At 43.6% G+C, this 17,097-nt stretch overlaps 2 protein-coding genes across 2 annotated transcripts in view; one reads left to right on the top strand and one right to left on the bottom strand.

The window, feature by feature from the left end:
• The window catches only part of LOC119660549 (transmembrane protein 26), a 78,843-nt gene that overhangs the window by 15,173 nt on the left and 46,573 nt on the right, over nucleotides 1–17,097 (bottom strand). The gene's annotated exons all lie outside the window — the stretch shown is intronic.
• On the top strand, nucleotides 6,772–7,654 carry LOC119660550. The gene is made up of 2 exons (XM_038069190.1): nucleotides 6,772–7,454; nucleotides 7,511–7,654. Exons 1-2 carry the CDS (start codon nucleotides 6,988–6,990, stop codon nucleotides 7,548–7,550), a joined length of 507 nt encoding a protein of 168 aa, XP_037925118.1. The 5' UTR covers nucleotides 6,772–6,987; the 3' UTR covers nucleotides 7,551–7,654.

Here is a 17,097-nt window from a genome sequence, read left to right as displayed (position 1 = left end):
CCGGAAAAATTATTTGAATAAATATTTCGTTTTCTGTGTACAAGGTATTTTCTTATGTTTCCTTTTTTCACTTTTCCCATATGTGTCCTATTTTCCGTTTTGTTGTCTTGAGAGAGCCTCCTTTCTTGTACCTACCTAAAGTTGCCTTCCACAAGAAAAAAAGATGCCTTCATGTCGTTCACCAGTCCAATGCAGAGCACACTGAAAATCTTGCCTTCCTAATCTTCTGCTAGTAACACGAAAAATCTCAAAAACAATCAATCTCAATATGCCTTCGGATCTGTCACGGACCTAAGTTGCCTATGAGCCGCGCTGTCCATCTGCTCCTTGACTCGTTTTCCCAAGTGAGTTGACACTTATTCAGTGTATGTTACTGTTCTTCACGAGCAATCACCGCCCTTGAGTCTTCCACTTGTCGATGACTTGCGTTCCTTAGCAAGGAGTGCAACTGCGATCACTCCTACGATGATCATTACAGCCGGTTCTGCGATAGCGTGGCAGGTAAAGGCCATTCGTAAAGTTCCCCAGCTTCGCTCTTGTCCAAGGGTGTTAGCCTAAACCTCCCCGCAATAGCCTAGAATGGACTGTGTGGACTGATAAGAATACATTTCTTGCTAGAGGAAGGAACCTCAATGTTTGCCATTAGCCGACTTAGGGTCGAAATTTCAGATACGGCCTTGCCCGCTGGATGGTCCGCAGGATGTGGATTTTTTAGTCTAGATGAATACTTCGATTCTTTCCAGTGCAAGACTGTATGAACAGGTACCCATCCAATTTCCCGTCGCATCAATATGCCAAGTCTGTTTTGAGTCTATTCCACAGTGCGTCCAGAAAAAAGTATCCCAACATCATCTGCATAATAGACAAGTTGCGAGTCTCCTGACATGTCGACAATTAGCAGGTATTCTTCAGATGCATTTGAGAGATCCTTATGCTACCTCTGACGTGATCTTCATCCACTTCTGGTCTAGGACAAGGGCAGTCCACCACGTGAAATTAACTTTCGAATGTGCCTGTAATCTTTCGAAGTTAAAGGTATTTCTGACATTAAGCGTTACTCGTCGAGATCAATGATGGGTGCCCTACCTCGATGAACACCATCCAAGACCATCATGATAGTATCCCCCGTGGATCTCACTTCCCTTAAACTGAACCACCTCCCTTCAGGAAAACGTTGAATACACTGACCAGTATGTAGGTCCGGCGAATGGCGAAATACGAGTTTATAAATATACTTCTGTGGAGATACTGTCGGAGCCTGACGCCTTCTTATTTTTCATAGAAGAGCCTGCCTTCTCAAGATTTTTTATAGTGATACGCTTCTATCATCAGCCCGAACAGAGTCCGTAGAATATAATTTCCACACAATTCGGTCCATCCCATCCATTCACCTCGTTGACTGACTTCAACCAACAGCGAGTTGCGAACTCTCCTTTTAGCTGATCTGTACCTTGTCATAGTGGTACATACCTCCTCCCGGTTGTTTAAATAGGGTGCCAAATGATGACAATCCCTCCACAGGTCGGCAATTACCGCCGGCAACCAATATATAGAAGGTTTGCCACGGCTGAATGCGCTGATGTTCACCTTCGCGACATTCCACGGTCAAGGAGAGCACCAGGTTGGTGCACTCCAAGAGATAGCGTCAACTACTTCAAACGCGATGTATTGATGACTTCTCGTCGAGAAGTCTTCCAGAAATCGCTACCCGTTCACTGACTACCCTACTGATTTCGACGCAAAGGTTCCGTCGGGATTGCTTCTTTGCAGGGTGAGCGCCGGAGATTCGCCGTGGATCCGATGTTTAAAACTGCGAGCCCCACTTTCACTGCAATTATCAGGCATTACCCTGTCATTGAAGTTACCTGTAACCCAGATCTTCCGCCTAATCGAAAATAGAACTTTTGAAACTTCCAGATCAGGTAGATCATCAGTTTTTCGAATGACACAATACACAATGTAAAGGTTCCTAATTGAATGGAATGACGACACTATTGATCAAAAGTTAAATTTATCGTCTAGCTGCGATTCCGAGGACAAGGAATTAAGCATAAAAGTTTCCTGCCTCAGATTTTGCGATTTGGCAGTTTCTTAGAAAGGGTAGTGTCCGGATAGCTGAGTGGTTAGAGCACGACAGTGCGCGGTCGCGGTTCGAATCTCACTGGCGGCAGTGAGATTTGTATCGTGATTTGACGTCGGATATCAGTCGACTCAGCTCTAATGAGTCCCTGAGTCAAACCAGGGTAATAATCTCGGGCGAGCGCAATGCTGACCACATTGCCTCCTACAGGGTACTGTAATCCTGTAGTGTACCGTTACGGTCTTGAATGAAGTGCTCTAACACACTTCAAGGCCCTGATCCAATATGTATTGTTGCGCCAACGATTATTATTACTTTTATTAGAAAGGGGACGAAAAAGAAATTATCACTTTATAGCCCCTGTACTCTGTAACTCTCTTCATGTGTGGGCGTTCACAGTTGCGGTCTTCCCACAAAATTTCGTGCCAATCGATACAGCTCTTTCTGCATGTGACAGACAGCCGGCTTAGTTGGGTGGTTTGCGGACTGCGAGAGCAGATAATTCTAAAAAGATGTCTCAGGTGTTTGGAATTTGGGCATATGCGAAAAAATGTACTAGTATACACGATGGGCCCGAGCTGTGCTACAAATGTCGAAAAAAAGGCCACATTGCAAAAGACTGCGGAGAAAGACCCAACTGTCTGTTGTACAAGCAAATAAGTGACATTGACAGTGCGCACATCACAGGCAGCAGCGCATCTCCGACGTTTAGGAAAGCGATCGACACTATACGCAAATGAGGTTCATACAGCCAAACTTGAATCCTTACCAAGCGGCTCAGGACCTGCTCTCCCAAGAACAAAATCGACGTCGCCATTATCTGCGAGTAGTACAAAGATCTAGGCAGTAGAGTTTAGGTTGTGGAAAAGCGGTGATATGTACATGTGGAAGGAAACAAGAAGATCCTCGAGAGTGGTTTCACGAAAGTAAAAGATAGGTGGAATATCCATCTACAATCTAATCAAACGCTCTTCCCTAATTTATTGCTCTAACCTGCTTTTTCCATAAAATGTGAGTACCGCTAACCTTCCCACTGACGAATAGACCGAAGTTCCCTTCGTAAGTAAGGAGAAGGTTCTAGAAGCTGCGACGAAAATAGCTAGAAATAAGGCGCCTGACTTGGATAGTATTCTCAACAAAGTTCGCAAGGCTCTCAAAATAACACCAAATATGTTTGCCGAAGCATTTAATAAATGTCTTAAAGAAGGAGCATTTCCTGCATAATGGAAGATGCAGAAACTAATACCAATCCCCAAGCCAAACAAACCTTTGGGTGAAGCTTCATCCTACAGGCGCATATGCCTTCTAAATAATATTGGCAAACTATTTGACGAATAATCTATGAAAGATTACTTCCAATTGCTGAAAAAGAAGGCAGTCTCTCTGAGAATCGGTTCGGTTTTGGAAAGGAGAGGTCTAAAACTGATGCAAATAACCTGGTAGCTAACACAGTTAAGGCCGCACTTGACGAGAATAAATGCTGTGGGGTGGTCATACTCTCAATGTGAAGAGTGTCTTCAGTTGCGTAAGATGGAGTAAAATACTAATCAACTTAGGCGGGCCGAAGTACCTGGTGCGTATCATTGCCGACTTCTTAATCGATAGATCGACATGCAGAGTCCCACAAGGGTTTGTCCTAGGCCCACTCTTGTGGACTATTATGTACATATAATGGAGTACTGATGCTAGACCTACCTATTGGTGGGGCCTGCATTGGTTTCGCAAACGACATTGGAGCGACGATTGTTGCACGCCTCCTCGAAGAAGCCGAGCCTTATGCGAATGAAACATTCCTGGTTGGTCCTGGTCTATTACTCGCAGAACATAAGACGGAAGTAGTACTTATTACCAAGCGCAAGTTCAGAAAATCAAAGTTGGAACACAAACAAAGTGCCCGAATATTATGGGGGACGCAGAACACATTTTATTTTACTATCCGAGATTCGAAGCTCAGAGGGTTGTGCAAGTAGATTTTGAAGTCTTCCATCTTCCATCGACAAAAAAAAAAACCAGACAGACTGCCGTTTGAGAGAACAAATTTCACCGAAGAGGTGTTTTAAATGCCCCAAGTTTGGACATCAAAGGAATTGAACGATCCGATCGGTGCGGAAAGTGTAGGGAGAAAGGCCATATTGCCAGGGAGTACATTTTATGCGGAAGAGGAACGAGATAGTCGATATATTGCTGAAAGCTGTAAATGCCCGGAATTCAAGAAGGTGCTGACTGCAATGGGAAAATGAGGCTTGTCCAAATAAATCTCAATCATTGCAGGATTTTTTTCAGTAGACCACCTACGAATCTGAGATGCAAATTGTCATTATAAGTGAACCTTATAGAAACCATCACGGTGGCATATGTGCTACAAATTTGGCTGGTGGAGGGGCGTTATGAACGTGCGGTCGACAAGCCGTACAATGCACTATGAATCATCTGAGCAAAAATACGTTGTGTATTCTACGCCCCACCAAGTCTGAATTCGAGGAAATGCTTAACAATGTCGGTGTGGACGAAAGAGGACGAAGTTCAAAGGTGATTGCTGGTGACTTCAACGGTTGGGCACTTGAGTGGGGCAGCAGAGAAGCAAATGCAAGGGGACGCACTCTATTGGAGGCTTTTGAACGGTTGGATATAGTTTTCGCCAACCAAGGTGATGTAAACACTTTCAGAAAGGAGGGTCTGCCTCAACCGAAGACCTGACCTTCGTCAACCCTGCACTGACGCAGAGTATGTTTTGATGCGCTAAGCCGATCACCAAATACTTGAGATGTGATGTTAGACACGAAGTTATAAGCAACACGTGCATTATGTTTTATGATAAACCATCCACTGCAAGTATGGCCATGGCAGGACGACGGGATTCTTCTAGGTTGCTTATAGCTAGGGTGGTGAGCTCGTTCTTGTTCCATGGAGTCTTAGTTTAGGTATGATCTCAGTTAGCGGTCATAAGCTCCGTGTAGTCTTCAGAAGGACACCCACAAGGTTGTAGCCTGCCTTCAGACTGATTCAGATGATGTAGTGTTCGCCATCTCGGGAATGATGCCCAGGCCTGACAAGAGAGTGGTGAAAATGTGGGGATTTCAGTCGGGCCGGAGTTTTCTAAGGGGTCCAGAATTAAAATATTCAATTGAAAAATGGCCCGCCGAAACGTAAATAGATGGCAAGAACATGGACACACAGGCGCATCGCTGCCATCAAGGAATGGTTAGAAAGACGGCACCCTAAGATTAATTATAATCTTACCCACTTTCTCATGGCGCACCGGCGATATCGCCAGTACCTGTACAGGTTTAAACCAAATACCTTAACGGATTGTTCAAACTGCGACAAAGTCCCAGAGCCCCCAGAGCATGTATTCTTCCACTATCCCAGATTTGTGGAAGAAAGGAAGATCCTAGAGGAGACAGGAGGAGAGGTGGTGATACCAAAAAATTTGATGCGAAGAATGCTCACGTCAGGAGGGGATGCGATCAATTCTATAATCAGATCTATGCAGAGCATTCAGAGCATTTGAGTAAAGTTTTTGACATAAAAGAAAATCCATAAAACGTTTCCCTTTACTTTACTAAAAATTATTTATTAAATGGTAAATATGCATATTTCGGCGACTACTTGTCGCCTTCTTCAGTACTTTGATTCCCATTCAAACCTAAGCACTGAAGAAGGCGACGGCGAAATATGCATATTTGTCATTTAATAAATAATTTTTAGTGAAGTAAAGGGAAACGGTTTTTGGATTTTCTTTTATATTCAGGGCATTGTGCAAAATACAGAGGAGGTGAGGACAGCGCGGTTATGCACGTCGCGGGGAGAAGAAAGTTAAGAAAGCTATAGTGAGCTGACTTCCCCGTGATGTAATACTTTATGATGGTTCCACGAGGCATGAGGGAGTCGGGGATGGTTTTAATGGGTAAAAATCTCAGACGCTGGTGTCCAGACTAATGTCGTTTGAGGATTTCCACCTCCTCATAAAAAAAAGACAGATGGACAGACACCGAGGCAGTGAACCGATTTCATTGTGGCTTTGTTTTAAGTGAAAACTGCTGCCAGCAAAGGATGATTATGAAGGAACCTAAGCTCCTAAAATATGAAACAAACCCATTGATGTCTTGCATCGAGATTTTTCCTGTTTACTTGATTTTAAAATTAAGTTTATCTCCTAATCTTTTTTTTGTTTGACAACTGGTATATGTTCTAGCCAATTTTATTAAGATACGAATGGTAACGTGTGGTAAAATGCATATTAATCTGTGGACGACGGAGAAGGAAATGCTCCTTGTTTGATGGAATTAGAAGTATAGTAGCTCATCTATCATGACGTAAACGACTACGCTTAGTTAAACGATTGATTTGAATGTCAACTGACACCAATTAGAACAAAATCGGAGGTCAGAGTTAATCAATCAATCAAAAAATGACAGCAGCAAACCACCATTGATGGCTCCGAAAAAATGGGAATTAAAATACTTTGGCAGAGAAGTTTGAATGCACCCAATACAGTCCTGACATTGTAGACTATCATCAGGCCCTAAATTGATGAGATCATCTACCTTTCATAAAATTAACAAGTCTACTCTAACGGCATGAACTGGTTTCCACACTATTCCTTCACTTCAATTCCCGAAGCAGGTGATGCCGTTTTAGAATAGGTAGAATATATAGTATAAATGCTCAGCCAGGCTTATCCAGTTTCAGTCAAGATTTGAAACCCAAGTCTCTGGGATGCATATATCTCAATTTTGGAACCTAAAGTCAATTAATTTTGGGTCAATTTTTGTAGAATTGTTTATAAATGTGTTTAGTGGTGCACAGCAAATATTTTGTTATCCAGGAAGTAGTGCCGAATTCTTTTCGTTTGAAATAAATTATATTGGAGTCTGGTCCAATAAGAGATTCAATTATCGAAAAATATGGCAACTAGAAAGTCAAGAGAGACATGGAGCCCAGTGCATAGGAATATCTTCAACCCTTTCCGACAAATACCAAGAGTAGATTTGCCCAGCAGGCACAGGAATGCATTCAACTCCTTCGAGGATGTACCTAGGGATGGATATCGCAGCAGGCAACGATCGACATTTAATGCCAAAAGACATCGAAAACGATATAGACGGCACTTTATCAGCAGAGAATCGGAGAATATCAGGAAATATCCGCGATTTACGGAGAGAGATAATTCTCAATCACCACCCCGACAGCTTCAATCAGTAATTGTCGTCCCACCAGCAACACGTCGCCTAATGGAGTTGAATCAGTTAAAGGGTAATGATGCCGCCCAGGGACCTCAACGTTCTGCAAGGTCCAAACTTAAAACAGATTACTGGAGTGCCAGTAGTGACGACACATCAATGACAGATGTGGAGCATGACAAATTTGCCAGGTATGATAATTCTAAACAACCAGCCAAACGTCGGCGCCTCAATTCCTATGATTCAGGCTATCAAACAGGATTAAGTCGAGGAAACAGCGTGGCTAGTAGTATTGAAGACCCTGGGTTTCATTAACAGTGTTTGATTCCTCTAAGTTAAGATTCTATGTTTTCGACTTTATGTATGTGCAACGTGTATTTATTTGATTGATTATTACCTATATTATTTCAATAAAATTATTTTACATAATGATATCTGTTGTGATAGTTGCCGCTGGTCTATCTGATTAATATTGTCATACTCTTTGTTTCGTCTGCATCTTAGTACACATACAGACCTTAATGTTATTCTGGAGTGTTCCTATTCAACCCTCACAAAAACATACCATTAACTACTGGGAACTGTTACAGTTGAACAACAATTTCTCATTAAAATAGTATCGAGTTTTGTCAGGGCGCTCGGGCTCAGTAGGCCGCGACTTCAAATGAGTTTTTCATGTATAGCGATTGCGCAACATTTAGGATCTAGGACTCAAAGCACTCTATTCATAGATGAGTCGACTAGTGTCCTACATTGCGCGGAAGAAAAGGAAGCCAGAGTAACAGGAACCAACTTGGTGCCAGTTCGAGTGATCGAATTTTTGTAAACTGGACACCGCAAACCAGTCAAGGTGTTAAGTCGAAAACAGACGAATGTTCTACGGGATGAGATGAGACCTTTCATGAAAGAGGACATGGGAACTGCTATACCTACAGGTGCTGCTTTTCTTAGAGAAATCAAACACGAGGGAATCGAGTCTCTGACAGTACAGTGTTCGGAAAACCCCATCACACGGATGCGTATGTTGCGGACCGCAGACATATTAGACTAAATTTATGTCGAAAAACATAAAAATTAGTCAACTTGAAGCATGCCAAAGCCTCCTCCTATCTGCTGGCAGCGAAGCTGACAAAGCTGCAGGACTGTTCCTATTTTTTTCTGGTTCAAGAGCCATGGGTTCGATTTAATAGAATCTATGGCATTGGATCAGTAAAGGGGGCTAGGATCTTCCACGATGAAAGATCCATCAGACCGAAAGCTTGTGTCCTGATGTCAAAATTGTTAGAGGCAACCATGCTGATACAATTCTGCTCGCAGGACCTTGTTGCGGTCAACTTACAATACCAGGTTAATGGTAAGAGGAGAAACGTCATAGTTTCCTCTGCTTACTTACCCTATGATTCTTTGTGGCCTCCGCCGACGCAAGAATTAAGGGATCTGGTAATGTATGCAGAATCAAGGGGCCTTGAACTTTTAATAGGTTGTGATGCGAACGCTCAGCATATCTGTTGGGGCAGTAGCAAACGCAATCCTAGAGGAGAAATTTTGATTTTATCACTTCAGCTGGTCTGATGACCGCAAACGTAGGGTGCGCCCCTAAGTTCGTGGGGCCAAGAAAAAGTGAAGCAATCGACCTAACAATTTGCCCTTCAAAGTTGTTGGAGTTGATTAGAGACTGACGAGTGCTAGATGAAGTCTTACTGTCAGATAACCGTTACTTAGAATTTTGTTTGAGTATTACAGACGAACAGTCTGTAATACAAAGATGGAATCCTAGGAAAACGGATTGGGCAAAGTATGATGAACTTCTTGGCGACAAAGTTGAGCTCCCTAGGCGACTAAGGGCTCCTTTGACAGAAGATCAATTGAAAACTCTGAATCGCACATTTTTAGAGTGCTTTGAAGAGGCTTGTCCTATTTCCCGAGGCCAAACCGGTAAAAAGATTCCTTGGTGGAAATGGGAACTGCAAAAGCTCAGGAAATCAACCAGACGACCTATGAACCGTGCTTGCAAAAGCAGGTAAGAACGAAGACTGGTTAGACTTCCGAAAATCGCAGCGTGAATATAAGAAACGCATTAGGTGTTCGAAACGAGACTTCTTTAGAGAGTACTGTGAGGAACTGAAAGGCGAAAGAAATACTTCAAGGGTGTTTAGAGTCCTCAAAAGGGATGAGTTGGCCAAGTTGGAGTCTCTTAGAAAACCCGATGGTACTTTCACGACCTCCAGACTGGAGTCAGTACAGACCCTCCTGGAAGTACACCATCCCGGAGAACGGGTGAGAGAAATGGTAAGGGGAGAATTGTCGATTCTTGCAACCCCTTCAGCATACAAGTTCTGCAAGGTAAACTGGAACACTGCGAAAGCGATTGTTATCTATGAAAAGAGAGAGAGAGACAGAGCTGCCATACTGTCCTTTGAACATTTCAAAGCACCTGGCGTAGATGGCATCTATCCAGCAATGCCAAAGGAAGGTATGAAGCACTTAGAGTGATTGCTAAGAAATATTTTTCTAACAAATTTTACTTTGGCTTATGTGTCTACCTCTTGGCAGAAGGTTAATGTAGTCTTCATACCGAAGCCTGGGAAAGATGACTATTCTAATCTAAACAACTTCAGACAGATAAGCTTGACTTCATTCTTGTTGAAAGGTTTGAAGAGACTGGTTGAGCGTTACATTTATGGGAAGGCGTTTAGGTCGCACCCACTTAATGAAAACCAACATGCTTACCAGCACGGAAAGTCCTGTGAGGCTGCTCTTCATTCTTTGGTTTCAAAAATGGAACGGAAGGATGCAACTCTGAAGGGTGAGTACGCGATGGGGGTGTTCGTGGACATTGAAGGGGCATTTCATTGTGAGCCTTTTCAAAAATTTTGTAATGCTACCAGAGCGCATGCTGTTGATAATGCTTTAATTAAGTGGATCCATTCTATACTAACGCAGAGATTGCTGTGTGCTGAAATGGCTGTCGATCCCTACCTAAAACAGAAGCGACGAAAGGCTGCTCCCAAGGAGGTGTGCTGTTGCCACTTTTGTGGAGTATGCTGATCGACTCACTACTACGCAAACTGCAAAATTTGCCAATATATCCTGAAGCTTATGCTGATGATGTGGCTGTGCTTGCTGTTTCGGGATCCTGGAACGGTGTGGAGAAATATACAAAGTGCCGTTGATCTGATAGACAGTTGGCCTCAGGCATGGTCCAAATAAAGCCACAATGGTATTATTTACAAAAAGGAGAAAACTGGATGAACTTTGCCTCTCAGAGATGAAGGGCACAACCGTTCAACTCCCCGAAGAAGTGAAATATCTGGGAGCCACTCTAGATAAAAAGCTTCTTTGGAACAAACATGTAGAGGAAAAGTTGAAACGAACTCTCACAGCTTATGAGCTGTGCAGAAGGACCCTTGCCTCGACATGGGGCTTAGGCCTCATGTGGTAATGTGGATATACGTTACTACCATTAGGCCGATGTTCGCTTAGGCATCCGTAGTGTGGTGGATTAAGGTGAGACAAAAGCTTTTCACAGTAAACTAGCCGCACTGCAAAGAACTGGGTGTCTGAGTATTATCGGTGCACCCCGTCCGGTGCAACTCTAATTGCATTACTCAATTTGCAGCCCCTGGATATATAGGGTTGGGGGAAAGGGAATGCCGCATTTTGTCAATAAATGGCGACACTTAAACATATCTTGTGTTTTACTTATCGCATCGATACGGCGATTTGAAGACAACCTGTGCTACAAGTGTCTCTTTGACTTTGTTGTGATCGTACGTTTTAGTCTCAAGTTATAGCGCGTCAAAGATGGAGTCCACCAAGCAAGAAATTCGTCATATTTTACCTTTTTACTACCTGTGAGGTAAAAATGCAACGAAGGCGGCCGAAAGTTGAAGTTTATGGGCATAGCATAGCGTTGGTTCGACCGATTTCTTCCTGGTGTAGTGGATGTCGAAGTTACACCCCGTACTGGTAGGCCAATCGTCGAAAAAACCGATAAAATCGTCGAAATCATCCAAGTAGACCGGCATGTGAGCATTCGTTCGATTGGCCAGGAACTGGGTATAAAATCGTTTGGAACTATTTGCAGAAGATTGGATTCCAAAAAAAGCTGGATGCTTGGGTGCCACAAGAGTTGACACAAAAAATTTTTTGGGCTAAATCAAGGCCTGCGATGCACTGCTGAAACGGAACGAATTCGACCCATTTTTGTGTGGATCACGAACGACAACCTCAAGCGAAAAAGATCGTAGTCGAAACGCGGCGAACCGGCCCAAACCATCGCCAAGCCCGGATTGACGCCCAGGAAGGTTTTGCTGTGTGTTTGGTGGGATTGGAAGGGAATCATCCACTACGAACTGCTCAACTATGGCCAGACCGTCAATTCGGTCCTCTACTGTGAGCAACTCGATCGTTTGAAGCAGGCAATTGACCAGAAGCGGCCAGAATTGCTCAATAGAAATGGTGTTGTGTTCGAGCATCTCTTCCGGTCCATGCAAAACGCTCTTGGTGCTACTAAGTTGGCCTCAAAAGAGGCTTGCAAAAACTGGCTGTCTGAGTTTTTTGCAAATAAGGAGGGGGGGGGGGGGGGGGATAATGAAGTTGTCTTCTAAATGGCAACAAGTTTGCGAACAAAACGGCGCATATTTGACTTAAATCGGATAATTCTAAGTATGTTAAATAAAGCGTCAAATTTCGATCACAAATACGACATTTCTTTTTCCCCAACCTAATATTTATTCAAAGCACTGAAATGAAAGCTGCTGAGAGACTAATTCTATTAGATCTATGGGGAAAGAACGTATGTGGGTTCTTACAATGCCTTCCGATTCTCCGGTCCCCATACATCTGTTTGGTAGAAGATATGATATGAAACATAGAGAGAGGAATTCGTGGCGGGATATACGGAAGTCTTCTAAGCCGAGGCCTCAAAAACAGAACAGGGTTCTGAAGCCGGAGTCTACCTCTCGAATAGAAACGAGAAGTGCGCTTTTCCTTTGGGATAATATGCAACGGTTTTTCAAGCCGAAGTATATGCGATCCTAAGGGCGGCAAACTGGGTGATTGACGAGCGGTTGAAGGGCAGGCGCATGGTAATCTGCAGTGATAGCCAGGGTTCATTGAGGGCGTTGAGTAGTCCTTTCATTACCTCGAAAATCGTTTCGGAATGCAGAAACCGTTACTCTGGGTACCTGGTCACTGTTGCTTAGAGGGAAATGATATCTCGGATGCTTTAGCAGAAGAGGGTTCAATCTCCCAATTTCCTCTATGTCAGGACCGGAACCAGCAATTGGAGTACCAGTACAATTGGCTAAGGCTGCCTCCAAAAATTGGGAACAAGTTTCTCACAACGACAGGTGGCAGAGCCTAAATGCTTCTAGGTACACCAAACTTTTCCTGTCAAAAACGAACATGCGTACCGCGTATCCTGTCGAAAAGCAGGAGGACTTGACAAGCCATAATTCACTATCTGGATATATGTTCAGAATAGGAATTATTCAAGATGATACGTGTCCCTGCTGTAATGAGGAAGCGGAATCCACGGAATATTTCCTATGTTAATGCTCCGCCTATAGACGAATCAGGCATCAGATCTTCAGTGCTGATGTTCTCCAGTTGCGACGGGTAGCATCAGATCAGTGAGATGGAGGTGTCGAGTACAATGGGCCACCACGGTCTAAGTGCTTATAAGCTGCAGCTTCGCACACACACACACATCCATACACAAATTCTATAATAAGACTCGAAAGCGGACGGGCAGACCATGTAGAGAATGTGGACTTTAGATGAATTCCCAGGATCTGTTCAAAGGCAGGGCAGAAGAAAGTGGTTGCCTGAAAAAAACAATTAGATAGGACTCAGTGGGCAGCACATATAACAAGCTCCTCAGGTTTCAAACTTGATGGATGCGGTCGCTCAACCGAGAGCAGTGGAGATAAAAACTTTGATAGACCAAGGCCGATATGGAATCGTAGTGCCATTGAAGAAGAAGAAGAAGGGATTTTGATTAATTTAGAAACATGCTACAAACTAAGACAAATAAGGCAATTATGTAAGTAAATTTTGTAAAACGATTGCCACCGCCAATTGTTTCATTGGCTTCTTAAGCATTGTTTGTTATAAAGTACAATGGTCACTAGAAAGGAATTTCGAATATGCTAGAATTTTTTGTCCTAAAATGTTGTATGCAGAGCTGTAGTTAACTGGTGAAAGGTTCCGTTGCGGTTCCCCGCTTCGGGCTGATTCCAGTTAACCCGTTGGGAAGTTCCGTCCCAAGGTACTCGAGGAGGACGATCAGACCCGAGTCTGCAAGGGACTCATCTCAAGTGGCTTCGGCCATGAAGCCTCACCATAGGTTATCTGGTACCATGGGAACCGGGACGCCCCTCTGAGAGCATATGCTTCAGGATAATTCCTGGAGGATGTGTTCTCGGCCCGGTTATTTGCGGTTGCCCCCTAGTGGGAGTTTCATGGCGGTTGTGGTTATGCCTACATCGCGGGCAGAGCTCCTCGGAGCTCAAGCGTAAAGTTGCGCTGTACAACTCGGGTGCCGTACCCCTTAGTTGCGGTAGAGGTGTTAGATAGGCCTCGCATCCACTGGTATGAATGCTGAGCCTGCACTCAGTATAAACCAGGACCGCTGTGCTTGCATGGTGGGGTTCTGATTGTGGTCCCAAAATCAATCCGTGTTCGAAGAGGACCGTGGGATTATGCCTAAACGGCAGGTACTGACGTTAAACACTCAGGACTTTCATGTCCTAAAATGTTGAATGAATTTGTCTGATCAAACCACCCACCAATTTCGTAAATAAATCCTTTTTCGCCTATAAACTTTTCTCTATAGATATTTAAATGCTTTCGAAGAATTCATAAAGATGTATTCTTCATATATGGTATACATATATACAGTTCGTATATCTATCAGCACCATTAGTATTATCACTTTTGTGTCCTCCCAGAAAACTTAACGGCCGACGACGGTTTTATCGTTTAACTTTCTCATATCCTTACAAAATAACGTTCGACTATTGTTATTGATTCTCATGGTCGAACGTTATTAAACTCCATATATACATATAATACCTTTGAAGGTAACTGGAAACGTAGAAAGAAACCGGAAACACTTTATTTTTCACGTATCACGTGCGTAGACTGTGTGGGAAGTGAACGAAACGTTGTTTCCACCAAATCGATAAATCGCTTTCCTGTTTCATGCAATCACGGAAAATATGTTTTCTTTATATGGTACGATATTATGTATTATATTGTATAATATAATAAAGTTATGATATGAAATGTAAATGTCGCCGTATTTTAGGGATGGCATTGCTGATGTTTACAATGCAATGGAGACTTCCTCCCACATAGGAATGTGTAAATTTCATATCCATATTAACGATGTAAACAACAAATATAATCAGAAAGGTGGAGGCATTTTGCTTTCGATGCAAATGGAAAATAATATACATATGTAAACTTAATGTTGATAAAAAATTAAGTGCAATACAATCTACTACAATGATTAAGCTGGACATTTTGGGCCTAGGCGAAGTAAGATGGTGGGACTCTAGAGAGTACTCCTTCCCTTCTGTGGATATAGTGGAGAAGGATGCTTCCTATGACCAATTACACGCAGGAGGAGAGGCTTCATAAATGTGATCTTGTGATCGTGATGGGTGATCTGAATGCCTAGGTGGGTCCTAACACATTACTCGGACATGTGATGGGGAAACACGGTCTTGGCAACCGTAACCATAATGGTTTCACCACCTCTTCATTGGTGACACACTGTTCAAACACAGAGCCAACCATAAAGTCAAATAGGTTTCAACTGACCGACACCGTACGAGCAATATATCCTATATAGCCTACGGCCACAGCAACATCCTAGACGAAATCGGGAAATCTGGGCATACCCTACGGACTATGCCACACGCAAGCTGAATTTCACGAGAAACTTCGCTGTGGACTTTCCAATCAAAGTGTAAGACCGCGGCGTGTTGCGAGGTTATGACCCAGTATTCTTTACTGATGAATCAAAGATGGCCTGTGGAGTCGGCGCAGGCGTTTTCTCGAATACACACAGTGTATGGTCGTATGGCCTCCCAGGCTTCACCAGTGTATTCCAAGCGAAAGTACTGGCGATACTGGAAGTCTGTCGATGGCTTGAATGTGATCCCAGCCCCGATCGCAACATAGCCATTCTGACCGACAGCCAAGCGAACATCAAGGCCTTGTACTCAGCGACTACATCCTCCAGTTTGGTGGGGCAGTGCAGAGGCGCGCTGAGAAGTCTGGGCGGCACGCTCAAGGTCACTCTCCTCTGGGTTCCCGGGCGTAGGAACATAGAGGGGAATGAGCGTGCTGACGGATTGGCCAGGTGGGGCTCTGCTCTTGGCAGCCCCTCAGCAGGTACCGTCTATGTCTCGCTGGGGGCTGTCAAGCGCGAAGTCTACTCGCACTACTTAGCAGCTGCGGGCCTCAGATGACGAAGGCTTACCAGCTGTGCCAAGTCAAGGAGGTTCTGGCCCGCTTATAACATAGCCCAATCACGAGAGCCCGTGTGCCAAACGTGTGCAAATGCATTTAAGGTTACGGTGGTCTGCACAGGACACTGGCCCATAGGGAATAAAGCCACCAGGCTCGGCATACCCTAAAATTCGCATTGCCGAAGCTGCGGAGAAGGGGGGGGGACCCTCGTGCACTTTCTCTGCGATTGCCCAGCTCTAGCTAGAGTCAGGCTACGGACACTGGATAAATCATTCTTTGGGGACCTCAGAGAGATTTCTAGCTGCAGGGTGGGAGAGCTGCTTTCTTTCGAGAATGTTACGAGCTAGCTCTGAAGATCCGAGCCGACTGGACTCTGCCTTCCTGCTCTCATAACAGCATTCACGGTCTTAGGAGTTTATGGCATCAAAACAGTGCATCACAGCGCCAATTTTGCTGCTCGGAGTAAATATAAACTTACCCCATCTAAAATCTGGAAATGTAGTTATTTCAATATCAAGATCAAGTTGAGACTGTTCCGTGTTAGTACTTTTTCTGTGAAATATATGGGAGTAGCACATGAAAAGTGGCCCCCACTGTCATCATCGGAAGACAGAAGTGGCAAGGGATAGTTCACACATTTAGGAGGGGCCACAATTGGATTGCTAGCTACGCGATGCAGTGGAACCCACTCTCCCAAGAATGGTTTACGAATGGGTCGCGCCAAGTGCGGTTAGCACAGATTAGTAGAGGACTGCGGGCGTCTCGGGAAGACATGTGGAGAGTTCAAGCGCATTTCATGGAACCGCGAATGATGGAGCGTAAATGTAGTTCAGGCATCCCCACCAAATGCAGTGAAATTCTGGTCAATATTAAAGGGTTTAACGGGAAATTTCAATAGCAAAGCGAACAACACTTTTCATGAGCAACTGCATCCCTTGGAGTAAGTGATCACTTTCTTCTTCTTATGTCAAAGTATTTCGAATCTTAACAGTTGGAATGTACAATGTACTCATAGCACATAGTATATAATGTAAACAAGTATATAAAATAAATTCAGTATGTTAGATTAGACTAAATCTGATACTAATGACATTCTATGATGCCTTAAAGTGAAACATATTTACGTGAAAGAGACTACTCTGATTTATTGGTACTTTGTATGTTGAGTTCTATGTTGCCTTCTTCAGGGCTTCATTTCAGGACTCATATCGTACAATATAATAATAATTGATGTCTGCTGTAAATAAAGTATATAAGCCATTAAAAGAGATCGATTTCTTCCTTTATGAAACGAATGGTTTCTTTCCCAAAGTTAAGCTTATTTTTAGCAAAATGCGCGCAATGCTA

The sequence above is a fragment of the Hermetia illucens genome, chromosome 6 (assembly GCF_905115235.1).
Source record: "Hermetia illucens chromosome 6, iHerIll2.2.curated.20191125, whole genome shotgun sequence".
NCBI lineage: Eukaryota > Metazoa > Arthropoda > Insecta > Diptera > Stratiomyidae > Hermetia > Hermetia illucens.
The sequence above is the reverse complement of the archived record's forward strand: the minus strand, read 5'-3'. Positions and strand labels throughout refer to the sequence as shown.

Bases quoted from the DNA above. Each gene is read 5' to 3' on its own strand.
- LOC119660550 (XM_038069190.1), top strand. From the start codon at position 6,988: ATGGCAACTAGAAAGTCAAGAGAGACATGGAGCCCAGTGCATAGGAAT. The intron at 7,455-7,510 runs GTATGATAATTC...CCTATGATTCAG, and splicing joins GAGCATGACAAATTTGCCAG to GCTATCAAACAGGATTAAGT.